This window comes from Bos javanicus, chromosome 21 (genome assembly GCF_032452875.1).
Source record: "Bos javanicus breed banteng chromosome 21, ARS-OSU_banteng_1.0, whole genome shotgun sequence".
Classification (NCBI taxonomy): Eukaryota; Metazoa; Chordata; class Mammalia; order Artiodactyla; family Bovidae; genus Bos; species Bos javanicus.
Genome location: NC_083888.1, coordinates 65,975,769 through 65,990,312, shown reverse-complemented (window position 1 = coordinate 65,990,312; position 14,544 = coordinate 65,975,769). Strand labels below are relative to the sequence as shown.

The 14,544-nt window shown below is 46.3% G+C and overlaps 1 protein-coding gene across 12 annotated transcripts in view; it reads right to left on the bottom strand.

Moving 5' to 3' along the window:
* Window positions 1-14,544, bottom strand: part of PPP2R5C (protein phosphatase 2 regulatory subunit B'gamma) — a 140,137-nt gene that overhangs the window by 94,248 nt on the left and 31,345 nt on the right. Inside the window, exon 1 of one of the 12 annotated variants that reach the window (XM_061395376.1) lies at window positions 2,977-3,186. The exons of 9 other annotated variants lie outside the window; for them this stretch is intronic. In XM_061395376.1, the coding sequence (XP_061251360.1) occupies window positions 2,977-3,070 (94 nt within the window). In that variant the 5' untranslated portion in view covers window positions 3,071-3,186. Of the gene's footprint in view, window positions 1-2,976; window positions 3,187-14,544 lie in introns of those variants that run through there. 2 more of the 12 variants (XM_061395375.1, XM_061395374.1) reach the window with 2 other exon arrangements.

Below are 14,544 nucleotides of genomic sequence, written 5' to 3'. Positions count from 1 at the left end.
CCAAATCTGGCCAGCCCCCTGTTTTTGTAAATAAAGCTTTATTGGAACATGGTCATTCCTATCTGGGGGCTGCTTTCAGGGCGAAAAACACTGACTTTTCCTGAAAGTCTGTCGATCCCAGTCTAGAACTGTGGTGTTCAATACAACAGCCACTAGACATGGGTCTATTTGAATGTCAAATAGCCAAAACGAAATAAAATTAACCATTCCACCTCTCAGCTGCACTAGCCACATTTTGAGGGCTCTGCAGTCACCTGTGACTGAGGGCACCGCGGTAGCCAGCACAGAGGACATTCCCGCCACCACAGACAGGTCTCCTGGTCGGCCCCGGGAGGACAGGATTTAAGTCATCAAGCTAAATTTACAGCCACCAAGTTCCAGGTGACGCCGCTCCTTCTCCAGGCAGAAAAATTTAGGCTAAGTTTCAACAACACGTTCCTGTCACACTTCTTAGGACACGCTAATTCACTATACTGACCACAAACTCTAGGCTACGTAATAGGAGATGAGTGTCAAGCCCACTGGGGCTACTAACCAATTCAGGAACTGCACTGTTTATGGACTGTAAGCTCTGAAAGCTGGGCCGCGGTGCTTGCTTCATACTCCTAATTAGGAACCTGCTTGGCACGAGGTGATAGGGACTCAAGTATTTGCAAAATGAATGAAGAAATGAATCCTAGGCCCCAAAACTGTCATCCATCAGAGGCCAGTGAAAAAGATGGATATTGATAAAATGTTGGGGGAAAACACTGCTATTTCTACAATCCTGTGGCAAAAGGTTCTACGAACAGCCAAACTTTCTATTTTAAAATGAATTAAAGAAAAATTCCATACAAAACAAAACTGCCTGGGTTGGGATTCTGGCCCTACCACTTACAGGCTGTGTGCCGCGGGCTGTTCTTTTCCCTCTGTGGGGACGACCACTCTTCTCTAAACACATGGGGGAGTGGAGTCGGAGGTGAGCCCCAGGGCTGCCGGCCCGCTCCCGGCACCAGGAGGCATCAGGCCCCCGCTCGCTTCCCCACACCCGCCCAGACTCAGCTCCCGTGCGCCTTCTGCCCCGGGGCCCCTGTGTGGGTCCCTCCACTAAACCATCGAGTCCTCTGGGGAAGCACCCTCAGCACTGGACACATAGAGGAGAGGCGAAGTGGAGATGAAATTGATCAAGACTCTAAAAGCCAATAAAGTAAAAATAAATTTTGCTAAACCACTCATGAATATGCTTGCCCTCAAAACTTGTGAGTAAATTAAGCATTTTTCAAGTTTTAACTAGTTCACTGTTTGAACCAGAAGTTAAGCTTTACTACCGGTTATTCCTTCTTAAAAACTCAAGTCTCTTGTAGGTTAGTACACTTCACTACTTTTCCCCCTCACAATTAGAGAACAACAAACAATTCAACCAACAGCAAAAACAAAAACAAAAACAAAAACAAAACCCAGATTGGTCACAGTAGTCTTAGAATTAAAAAAAAAAAAAATCAATGTGGTATAAGATATAAAATCAAATATTCCAGTTTGGAATAAATTCATAGCTCAAATAAAAAAAGTACATTAAACTCAAACTAAAAAAAAATCTGTTATTTATTAGAAGATACCTTAAAAGTTTAAACATTTCATGTGCAATAAAATTTTCTTATTGCTAACTCAATCAGTCCCTGTTTAAGAACTTAAATGGAAACACAATCATTTTGTTTTAGCCTGTTAAAACACCTGCGTGCTAACTGTGGTCCACATTTGCTCTTTCCTGGCTGCACCGCAAAACCAAGTGACCTACAGTTGGTCACTGTGGACCTTAATTGCCGCCAGCTTCATTACAGAGGGTTTGCAGAGAAAAGGCAACCCCTATCTTATTCCAGCAGACTGGGTATTCATGTAGTTTCATCTTCCTTCCCTGGGTCCACCCTAGGATCTGAAAAATCTCGCCTGGCATTTTAGTCATCCAGACGATTAGTCACCTGGAGATCTTGCCCCCACCCTTCCTTAGCACGGGTCCTGACAGTTCTGTTCTGTTAGGACAGAGCTGGGATATTATATACATTTTAAAGTGATTTGATGAAGCTTAACTATCATTTTCTATTTCACCCAATTACGAACAAAAAATGTGTATAAGAAACATTTTTAAATGCTTAAGAAAAAGTACACAGTTATCCTGATACCTATGTTTTAATATAATTATCAATTTACTGTGGTAATTGTGTTTTTCAGCTAAGTTCTGTATAAATTTTAAGCTAAATTCTGAATTCAAATTTTGTATAAATTACAACTGGCAAACTGTATTAAAAGTGATCTATACACACATTGAAAACTTGCTGCCACTTACAATTTTTAAGGCAAATGTCAATACAGAGCCTATTTAAATGCAAAGTGTCTCCTACTATCCCACAAAAAGGCTAAAAGCTCAGAAATTATGACCCACAATGGATTTCAGTATTTCAAAGCACAAGTGTATTTCTCTTTTAGGCTCCATGGCAAGGACGAAAACGATCCTTTTAAAAAGGGGAGTTCTTTTCTGGTTGTTCCCGCATACTTTCTGGCTGCAGTTCATCTTTAATTCAGGGGAAACCTTCGGGGTGTTAATCGAGCGACACATCTGTAACAGAAACTCTGCGCACGGACAACTTGGCCAGGCGTGCCGCCCGCCTCTCCTTCCTACCCCCACCCAACGCCTTCCCCGGGCAGTGACTTCACATCCTTTGACATCAGCACGGCTCTGAAAGGGGGATGGGAGAACGAGCAGAAAGCAGAAAAACCAGCTTTGAACTATGCATGCAAGGCCTCTCTCAAGACTCAAATTCTGTAAGTAGTTCGTAAAATGCCAAACTGCAGCGACACACCCAGCCTCCTCCAGTTAGGTCTGCCGCAAAACGGGGTGAATTCTGCTAGAAAGGACTTCCTGCTTTTCTTATCTGAAGCACAATGGCCATTTATTAACTAACCACAGAAGGTTCCGTTTCAGTGAAACACACAATAACTTACCTCGAATATGGAGAAGGGCCACAGGCTGGAAAGGCCCATTGGAGCTGGCCGCATCCACCACCATCCTGCTGCCCGCTTTATTACATGTCAACATCTAGACTTCAGCGGGGAAGGCAATGTACTCCTTAAGGCAAGAAACCAGCCTCCATTTTAGTTTAAAAAAAAAAGACAAACTGAAGCTCTCTGCAGCTGGAGGGAACTGGCTGCTTCGTGATGTCAGCAGGCATGGGGCTTGCTGATTGGCCAGAAGCTGCAACTTAAAATGACACTAAAAAACTGCAAATGGAAAGAGCGTTCTGTTTGGCTGTCAGTGTGTGTGAAAAGCCTGGACATTTTTTGGCTTTCTCAGTCTTTATTTCTCACTAACTTTTAGGCAAAGATCCCATCTCTCAAGGGGCAGGACTGCGGCCGCAAGTCCAGCCAGACTATAAACAAATGATTCGGAGAGAGCTACCAAAAAGAAAAAAAAAAAAAAAGTATGCATATATGTCTACGTGAACTTTAAATTTCACATTTATCTGGTACCCCAAATTCACTGGTACCTTATACCCCCCTGGCCACCTCCTGTTTTCTAATTACTTTAATGTCTGTATCATATTTAGCACTTGGGCAACCTATTTTTTTTAATGCAAATGGCTATTTAAATATTACACAATCCCAATTCATTAGTTTAGACTTTTGTTCTATCACCCTTTCCTACTACCAAGTTATGAACTAATAATCCTCAAACAGTGTTTTTTTTTTTCCTCAGGGTCTAATTTTTTTTTATTGGAAAAATTCAGTTTAAAAATGACATGGAAAATGAAAGTTTTAAATGCAATAGCTAGAAAGTGCTATAAATTAAAGGTATTTATACCACCTGGCTGTGAAAATTAAAGTCATAAAATAAAATGTAAGTGTTTATTTTTATACCTTAAAAGGGTCAACATACCACTTTATTTCTCATTTTGTTTACATTAGAATTTTTTAATTAAAAAAGATATTTCCCTTCTTTTTATGGGGCTAGTATTAAAAGCTGTTATTCAGATCTTAGTCTCCTATCTTCAAAAAAGGTTAATGTAAAAAGCTGCTCCAAGAAAGGACATCATTTCTGAATCAGAGCATCCTGGGGAGGGGTGTATGTGTGTGCTGGTGAGATGATTCCCTACAATAAGGTTACTACTAGCTTCAAATGAAAGTGAATGCGCTATGAGAAGTCTCTGTGCCGGGCAAAACTGAAAAACCCCTCACCCCACACACACACAACCACGCCTGTCCCAGCCACGCCCTCTCGCTTTGTAATTCTCACACAACTCCCGCCATCCCTACTCCCCCAATTTGTGAACAAGAACCAAAAAACCCTTTGGATTCTAAACGTCATTCACAACAGTTAGAAATGGGCTAGGATGTGCAGTTACACCTGTGGGCTGGCACGCACCCCATTTCAACCAGCAAATGAACTGCGGTCGTTCGGGGTGCTTATTAGGTGCCCCCACACTAAGTAAGAAGGTAGTATTTTACTGTGTGGATCAATAGCCATTAAAAAATACTCAAATAAAAGCACACCAAATCCTACCCTGGCCCCTCGTCCACAGAGCTGAAGGACGCTGCTGGATCCCAAAGCTGGGCCATGAATTCACTTACAACAAGCAACGGGGAATGGGTGTCATGTGAGCGGGCTCTCCCCACCTGAGCCCACCTGCGGCCCACCTGCCCGGCTCCTCTGCTCTCTGAACAGCCGGTGCTCTGAGGCAGGTACTGTGAATGTAGATCCTGGCTGCTGACGCCCTGAGTCCATCAGATGTGTGAGGATAGCTCTCCGAGGACTCACTGTCACCTCACACTCAGATGAACTCAGACTCAAGTGCAGCCAGGATTGAGGCTTGCAGGGGGCTTCCCCAGGGGTCAGAAAGCAGATGCTTAATGCAGATCCGTACCCTAAAGAGACAGTGATTTGTTCTCAAACAGTTTAATATTTCATATGAGATGAGAAGGGGAAATGTGCCTATCCTAACTAAGACAGTGCTGATGAGTGGAATGCAGAAATAACAGGGAAAGACTCCTAGAATCTTTATATAAAATATACAGATTAAAATCAAAGAAAAAGGGAAGACACTTCTTGATGTATTTTTCGTAATGATCTCGGATCAAAAGATCTCAACTTTATTAGCGATTTTCCCCCATGCTCTTTTGAAGCCTTATGCATATGAAGTAGCTCTTTAAAGAACTTGAAGTCTGTGATCTGAAAATCACTGGTGAAATAAGAGTCTAAAATATAAATAAGCAAACAAACATAAATAATATGGAGAAAGAAAAAAAAAGACGAACAAAAAAAGATAAGGTATGTTTCTGGACTGGAAGCACACACATGATAAATAAGCTGATGTTAACATTTCCCCAAACTGATTTATAGTTTTAAAGCAATTTCATTCAAAATCCAGAGGAGGCGTCTTATGTTTCTGGGTAATTCTAAAGTTCACTTGGAAAAATAAAAAGCATGAAGCATGAGAACACTACTCACGAGAAAAGCAGGTCCTGCCAACTATAAAGTTTATGAACTGAGAATAGTATGATGTAGACTGGAGACAGGTTTTGGGACAGAAAGCAACAGCCCGACACAGCGAGTGTAGTTACACAAGTGTAACGTCTGGATAAAGAAGGACGCTCGGAACCATGGCAAGGTGAAGACTGCCCAGGTAACTAACGGTTACGTGTGGGCAAAAATCTAAGCCTTCACCTCACACAAAATAAAATAGATGGGTCAAAGAAAAAATGCAGTTAAAAAAAATCAAATCAGCCCCACCCCCAAATCCCCACAGTGCTGAGAAGAAAAGGGAAGTGACTATCGATTCTGAAGCTAGAAAAGGATAATTAAAAGACACTGGACAATGCTTAGGGCATATTCCTCACATTAAAATATTTACAAGATTTCTATACGTTCCCTCCAAAAATCAAAAGGAAATATAAATGCTATAATTACAAGAAGTTAATAATATACTGTAATTTACTCAAAAAAATTGGGCAAGCTCTGGGAGACAGTGAGGGACAGAGAGGCCTGATGTGCTGCACTCCACGGGGTCACAGAGAGTCAGACGAGACTTAGCGATTAAACAACAACAATAATTAGAAAAAAACTAAGACCTCAGAGTTCAAATGATCCAGTTTGCAAAAGAACTAGAACTGATCAGTTGTTGCTGTTCAGTTGCTCAGTTGTGTCCAACTCCTTGGGACCCCATGGACTGCAGCACACCAGGCTTCCCTGTCCTTCACCGCCTCCCGGCGCTTGCTCAGACTCATGTCCGTTGAATCGGTGATGCCATCTAACCATCTCGTCTTTGTGTGAAAAAAGTATTCATCTGTCAAATCAGCAATAATTTTAAAAATTATAATTAATACTGGTAAAGGCATGTTGTAACCTTGACAACAAATCTATAAATTGTTCTGATCCTTTTGGAAAATAAGGATTGGCAATAAAATGTGGCAATATGTAAAGATTCTTTAAGTAATTTAACTTCTGGGAGTCTATTCCAGAAATGTAGGTAGCCATGAGTGAGCATCACGTTTTAGAAAAACAGTTATTTAAAAATTTGTGCTAAAGTACTTCTCAGGTGGTGCTAGTGTAAAGAACCTGCCTGCAATGCAAGAGGTGTAATGAGATACGGGTTTGATCTTGGGTTGGGAAGATCCCCTGGAGGAGGGCACAGCAGCCCACTCCAGTATTCTTCCCCAGAGAATTCCATGGACAGAGAAGCCTGGCGGGCTACAGTCCTTAGGGCCATAAAGAATGGGACCCGACTGAAGCGCAGCATGCACACGCATGACATGAAGTTTACCGTCTTTCCCATTTCAGAGTGTAACGCTCTAAGTGGCATAAGCACACTCATAGTGTTGTGCTAGCACCACCACCATCCACCCCCAGAACTCGCTTCATCTTGCAGGACAGGAGATCTGTCCCTATTAAGCACTTCCACCCCAGCCCCTTCCCCTCGGCCCCTGCACGTTCGGTCTCTATGACTATGACGACTCTGGGTTCCTGATATGTGGGATCATGCAGCTTTTGTCCTTTGGTGACTGGATTATTTCACTCAGTGCAATGTCCTTAAGGTTCTGCTGTGTTGCATCATGTGCCAGAACTTCTCCCCTTTTTAAGACTGGACAATATTCTACTGCAGGGATATACCACATTTTGTTCTATTGATCCCTTGATAGACACAGGCTGTGTCTGCCTTTTGGCTGTTGTGAATAATGCTGCTATAATATGAATATACAAATGTCTAAGTCTCTGCTTTCAAATTTTTGGGTATATTCTCCAAAGCAAAAATTACAGTAATTCTATTTTTAGCTTTTTGAGGAACTGCCATGCTGTTCTCCACACTGTTGTTGTTGCTCAGTCATGTCCGACTCTGTGCGACCCCATGGACTGGGGCACGCCAGGCTTCCCTGTCCATCATCATCTCCCGGAGCTTGCTTGAACTCATGTCCATTGAGTCAGTGATGGCATCCACCCATCTCATCCTCTGTCACCCACTTCTCCTGCTGCCCTCAATCCTTCCCAGCATCAGGGTCTTTTCCAGTGAGTCAGCTCTGCACATCAGGGGGCCAAAGTGGCAGCATCATTCTACATCCCCACCAGCAGTGCACAAGGGTTCCAATTTCTCCACATCCTTACCCACACTGGCTAGTTTCTGTTTTTCTGACAGCAGCCATCCTAGCGGGTGTTAAGTGGTATCTCACTGGTTTTGATGTGCATTTTCCTAACGATGAGAAATATTAATCATGTTTTCATGTGCTTAATGACTATTTCTGTATCTCCTTTGGAGAAATGTCTACTCAAGTTCTTTGCACATTTTTAGATTGGGTTGTTTTCTTGTTGTTGAGTTGCAAGAGTTCTTTAAAGTTTTGGATATTAATCCCTCATCAGACAGATGATTTTCAAATCCTTCTTCCCGTTTCAGGGGTTGCCTTTTCATTTTGCTGCTTGTGTCCTCTGCTGCACCGTTTTAAATTCTGATGTAGTCCAGTCTATCTACTTTTGCTTTCCTTGCCTGTGCTTTCGTGTTGCGTCTGAGATATCACCGGTAAGTCTAACGACAGACTTTCCTCTATGTTTTCCTCTAAGGCAGTGTTAGGTCTTTGATCCACTCTGTTAAATTTTTAGGTTCGGTATAAAATAAAGGTCCAGTTTCATTCTTTTGCATGTGGCTATCCACTTTTTTCCAGCACCACTGTTGAAAAGACTGTCCTTTTCCCAGAGTGGTGGCCTCCTAGAAAACCATGTGGCCATACACGTGGCAGTTTACTTCTTGATCTCTTACACTCTTGGCGTCTATGTCTTGGTTTTTATATATATATATTTATTTATTTATTTATTTGGTTGTGCTGGGTGTTAACTGCAGCATGTGACCTCTTCGTTGGGGCATGTGGGCTCTAGCTCCCTGGCCAGGGACTGAACCCGGACGCCCTGCATTGGGAACACAGAGTGCTAACCACTGGACCACCAAGGAGGTCAGCGCCACACTGATTTGACTACTGTAACTTTGCAGTAAGCTTTGGAATCAGGAAATGTAAGACTTCCAGTTTTGTTCTTCTTTTTCAATGTTGTTGTGGGTATCCTGGGTCCCTGGAGACTCCATGTGAATTTTAGAATGCATTTTTTTCTATGTTTGGGAAAAAAACATTGTTAGGATTTTGACTGAGACTGCAGTGGATCTGTGGATCTCTTGGGGAGTGCTGAGGTTTTAACAATACTAACTTTTCCAACCCATGAACACACGTCTTTTCCATTTACTGGGGTCTTCTTTAATGCTTTCAGCAGACAAGTCTTTCACCTCCTATGTTAATTCAAAGTATTTTACTCATTTTGAGAGCATCACATTTTAAATTTAAGATTCTAAAATACTAGAAAATACCTTAACGTCAAAGGGATTATCCCACACAGTGAAATTTTTTACACATTTATCAAAAGTACTTATGGATTTGTAAAGTAAAAATAAGTGAGCAAAGCAGTATATAATTTTTCAGAAATAGTATGAACATAAAAAGAAACATTCTCAAAATATCAATGGTAATTACCGTGGAGTGTTATGGCTATGTGTAGGTTTTCTTTCTGAAATATCTCTACATTGTTCAGTATTGCTAAAATAAGCACACAATACTTTCATGAAAATTAACTAAAGACATACAGAGTTTTTAAAAAAAATTTTAATTAGCTGATATTCTTATTGTCATCTTATTTATATTTTGGCTGTGCCACGTGCCACGTGGGATCTTAGTTCCCCAACCGGGAATCGAGCCTGCACCCCCGGCACTGGCCGCACAGAGTCGTAACCACTGGGCCCCCAGGGAAGTCCCAGGACACACAGACGAAGTGACAGCAGGAAGACTCCTTTAGAGAACGCTGCCCCCTCAGACACAGGCTAGGAACGGAGAAGGGGAAATATGATGCAAAAGATTCCCTGTGCTGCATGAATGAGACGAGTGTGTAAAAACACACGAACACAAGAGGGCCTAAATGAGGTGTGATGAACGGAACCACACACACGAGGGCCTGACTCCTCGTCTCAAGGAGCCGGTTACGGGCTACTCAAATCCTGACTGCACGCTTGCATGGAATCCACGGGCTCATCTAGGCCTCCGAGGCCCAGTCAGCCTCCAGAGCTCTCTCCTCTCGATGAAACAGGGACTCAGCCAGCGCCTGTGCCCAGGGAGAGGCCGCCCTCACCCTCCATAACCCCAGGCTGCTCCTTCTTTCCTCACCTGTCGGGGGGGCGCGTCTGTGATCCCCCCACCTCCTCGGCTTTGTGGAGGCACCGATGCCACCGATGTTGGGGGGGCGCCCAGGAGGATGAAGCCGCCCCCGAGGCGGGATCCACCCGCACGCGCTCGGCCATCCCGGGGAAGGGGCAGTGAGCACTGAAGCACCTGAAGAGCAGGGTCTCGGCCCCGGGGCTCAGTGTGAGGGCAGAGACGCCGACGATCCCGGGGAAGGGGCAGTGAGCACTGAAGCACCTGAAGAGCAGGGTCTCGGCCCCCGGGCTCAGTGTGAGGGCAGAGACGCCGACGATCCCGGGGAAGGGGCAGTGAGCACTGAAGCACCTGAAGAGCAGGGTCTCGGCCCCCGGGGCTCAGTGTGAGGGCAGAGACGCCGACGATCCCGGGGAAGGGGCAGTGAGCACTGAAGCACCTGAAGAGCAGGGTCTCGGCCCCGGGGCTCAGTGTGAGGGCAGAGACGCCGACGATCCCGGGGAAGGGGCAGTGAGCACTGAAGCACCTGAAGAGCAGGGTCTCGGCCCCGGGGCTCAGTGTGAGGGCAGAGACGCCGACGGCATCCCTGTCTGGACTAGCCCCCTCCGGGAAGCCTTCCTCTCCCCGTCCTGGGCCACTGGCTGTCTTCCGGCAGCCCCAGGACCACACCGAGCACACTCACTGCACGAAGGCACGAGTCAAGCAGTGATGCCAGATTCTGACCCTGCCAAACTTGTCCCCGTAGTGCAGAGTTAAGAGGGGTATGCCACTGACCACCTGGAGCGGGACAGGTCCCCCTCCTGAGTGCAGAGCCCCTGCCCAGCGCCCCCCATCCTGTCGGTGCCCAGCCCCCACGCCCCCCACGGTGCCCTCCAGCCTGGTTTCTGGACGCTCCCATGACAGCTTTTCCTGCCCTGCGGAGGGCTTGAGCTGACTTCGAGGAAAGCACCTTTCCGGGCTCAGTGCAGAGCTCCTTGCAGAACCACCAAGTGGGCAGACAGACTATAGCTCTCAGCACATCTGTCCGGCACGGTGGCAAAAGCGAGCATCATACTGCACAAGGATGGGAGGTTTAAACAGGAGTTCCTCTTTATTCTTGGCTTCCTCCGTCACTTTACGTGGGTCTTTATTTACAAACAAGCTGTCTGTAGTTACGTCCCATTTGGAGGTAGCATTCCTGACTAAAACGTTCATATTTTCATTTCTAAATTCAGCCAAAGGTTTTAATTTTCATCTCCCCAGGCAAATTTTATAGGCAAATTAAGTACGCTTATATTTTAATGAAGAAGCTTTATAGTTTCTTTTATTAAAGGAAGGCTGTGCTCTGAGCTGACACTTAACTGGAAACGACACGGGCACGGGCGATGTATGTTTCGTTGGGTAGGAAATCTAACCCAAAAAAATTTGGCTTCACTTACAGTTTAAAATAGCCTTTTTCCTTAGGCAGATCAAAGATATCTAGCATTCAGCTGTGTTCAAAGGTTGCCAGGGCACTTCTGCTTGCCAACAGCAAGGTCAAAGGGACGCTCGCTAGCTGCCCTGTTGATCTGAACGAGTCCTGCGAGTGGTTTAAAGGGTGGACAAGCTTATCTCAGGAAAGGCCAGCGGGGGTGCGTGGGGTGGACGAAGCAAAGAATCTGCCCGGAGTGCGCTGCTGGAGACCTCTGCTTCTTTGTGCTTTCCCCGCAGCGGGGCTGGAAACCCTTTAAAGCCAAAGAAGTCATCACACCCCTTCCGTGTTCTGAGAAGGTAGGAAACCCATGCACGGTACAGAGCCAAGGTGACACGCCAAGTGCTTCCAGGTCAACTGTTAGCAGGAAACCTCGGTTCATGAGGAAGAGCCCGCGTGCAGGGAGCGCTGAGCCCGGGACGGGGTCCAGCCCCACAACAGTTCCCAGAAAACTGGAGGATGCGGGGAGGCCCCGGGCCCAGAGCGCTTTTTGCTCCTTCAGCAAACCTGTGTCTCAGGGATTCATGGCAGGTACTAGACTGGGCACAAAGCAGACACACAAACCGCCTCTGCCCTCAGTGACACTTCAGACAGAACAGCATGCGGCATGTTCTGCAACCAAAGTGTCCATCATGATGAACAGATAAATGGTGCTCCATCCACAAAATTGACATCTCTGACTCAACAGACACGAGTCTCAGCAAGCTCTGGGAGATGGTGAAGGACAGGGGAGCCTGGCATGCTGCAGTTCAGGGGTTGCAAAGAGTCGGACACGACTCAGTGACTGAAGAACAACAACCCACACACTGGAGTGCTGTTCAGCCTCGAAATTCAGGAATAAAATGCTGTATGATTCCACTTACACGAGGTCCCTAGAGGAGTCACAATCACAGAGACAGAAAGGAGAACGGTGGGTACTACTGCCAGAGGCTTTCCAGGCGGTGCTAGTGGTAAAGACCCTGCTGCCAATGCACGAGACATGAGAGACGTGAGTTCGATCCCGGGGTTGGGAAGATCCCCTGGAGGACAGCATGGCAACCCACTCCAGTATTCTGGCCTGGAGAATCCCGTGGACAGAGGAGCCTGGCGGGCTGCAGTCCATAGAGTCACAAAGAGTAGGATACAACTGAGCGACTTAGCCTGCAGGCAGGGGCTCGGGGAGGGGAAAGTGAAAGTCACTCAGTCGTATCTGACTCTTTGCGACCCCATGGACTATAAAGTCTGTGGAATTCTCCAGGCCAGGACACTGGAGTGGGTAGAGGGAGGTAGTAACAGGCCCAGAGTCATTGCGGGAGGAAGAAGAGACAGTGGCAATGGGCACACTGCATGGATGCCACTGAACTGGACACTTACAGATGGTTAAACATAAATGTTATTCTGTGTATGTTTTACCACAATTTAAGAGAAAAGATAAGGCAAGACTTAGCCAGGGTGGCTCAGGAATCACAGTGGGAAACAGAGCCTGTAGGGCACGGGGCTGCCCCTGGAGAAGGCAGAGCACAGGGGAAACCCAGGCCTGGAGGGTCCGGGCAGGGGGTGAGAACACGCAAGGAGTGTGTGTGTGCTGCGTGTGTGTGCGTGTGCGCTTGCACGCGCACGCATGCGTGCCTAAGATGCTGGGAGAAACCCAGGTGGGGTCTACAGAAGGCCTGAGCTAAACATTAAATGCGGGATTACAGCTGCCAGTTGTCACAGATTCCCTGAGTTCTGCCGAGAAGGGGCTCACCGGGGATGACAGGCAGAGGCTGAAACTGACCCTGGGGTGAGAGCCACACCTGTGGCCGGAGGAGAGTGGGCAGGAGGGCGCCCCAGCAGCCAGGCCGTGCTCAGGGCTGGGCTCAGGCTGACGGGAGACGGCCCGGGGCGCCTCTGCGACAGACAGGGGCGGGGCCCCAGCGGGACGGGGCTGCAGACGCCGAGGGTCTGGTCTGTAGCCTCCCTGAGAGCCGGGGCCACCTCTGCTCCTCATCACTGTCCTGGCCGCCTCCCAGTGCTCCGACAACCCCGGCGGTCAGCAAACATTTGCTGTGAACTGGCGCCTGGCTCGCCGAGCTGTTTCCTCCCCTTATTGTGGGCATCAGGAGAAGATACAGCACCAAACATGTGGCAGAAACAAGACGGATGAAAGCTGAGTTTCTGAACCAGGAGAATTCAGAGACTAAGAAAAAGAACTCTGGTACCTTCTCGCTCCACTTTTATCCTTCAACAAACGGGCAAGAGGGGTATGCGTTCCTGGTTGTGTCCAACTCTCTCTCTGTGACCCCAAGAACTGCAGCCCACCAGGCTCCTCTGACCATGGAAATTTCCAGGCAAGAATACTGGAGTGGGTTGCCATTTCCTTCACCAGGGGGTCTTCCCGACCCAGGGATCGAACTCACATCTCGCATCCCCTGCACTGGCAGGTGGATTCTTTACCAACAGTGCCACCTGGGAAGCACGAAGCTCCTCTAAATAGATGCTAGTTCATTTTCAAGCAGTAAAAAATGATCGCTTGTATGGCAAGATGCTCAACTGTATCGGAAAATAAACTGCTTTGAATTTAGGCTGCAGTACTGCATTTTCACAAAACGGGGGCAAGACACACATTTTTAACTGCTATTCCAAAGTCAATTTCTAAAAACTCAGATAAGTTCTCCCAACAATGGGACAACTTCTTTCCGCAAAGGCCTAACACTTATTAGCAGTTCTAAATTTCTGTCCCATGGTCTCCAATGAATTGTTATTAAGCCCTGGTTGTTTCATTACATCTTTGACTTCTCCAGAGGTCTGTCTTTTCTAAAGCAAGGAGAATGGCTTCAGGAAACAAAGTCCATGATTTATGAGCCACCTAAAAAATTCGCTCTCTTCACGTTACACTTCTACCTTCCAGACCAAAAATATTAAAAGAAAGGACTAATTCAGAGAAATCTTTGAATGAGCAAGACTACATTTGAATGAACAAGGCTACATTCAGCCTCATTGTTAAAAAAAAAAAAAAACAAAGATAGGAAATACCATTTTCCACTAAGGTGCGGTGGGGCAGGCGCCTCCTGTACTCTGGCGGGAGAGTTCACGGGGCCGCCTCTTGGAAGGTATCTGTACAGGGTTCTTGAAAACGCGTGGCCTTTGATCAGTACCTCCCTTCTTTGATTCCAGCTTAAGGAGAGGTTCAAAGGTGTGAACGACAAAAGATTTACATTAAAGCACAGTTTACAACAGCTGAAAACCAGGGGAATATAAACAGTATAATTAATAAATGCTTCTTGTGGCTCAGATGGTAAAGCGTCTGCCTACAATGCGGGAGACCCGGGTTCAACCCCTGGGTCGGGAAGATCTCCTGGAGAAGGAAATGGCAACACATCCGGTATTCTTGCCTGGAAAATCCCATGGACAGAGGAGTCTGTAGGCTATAGTCC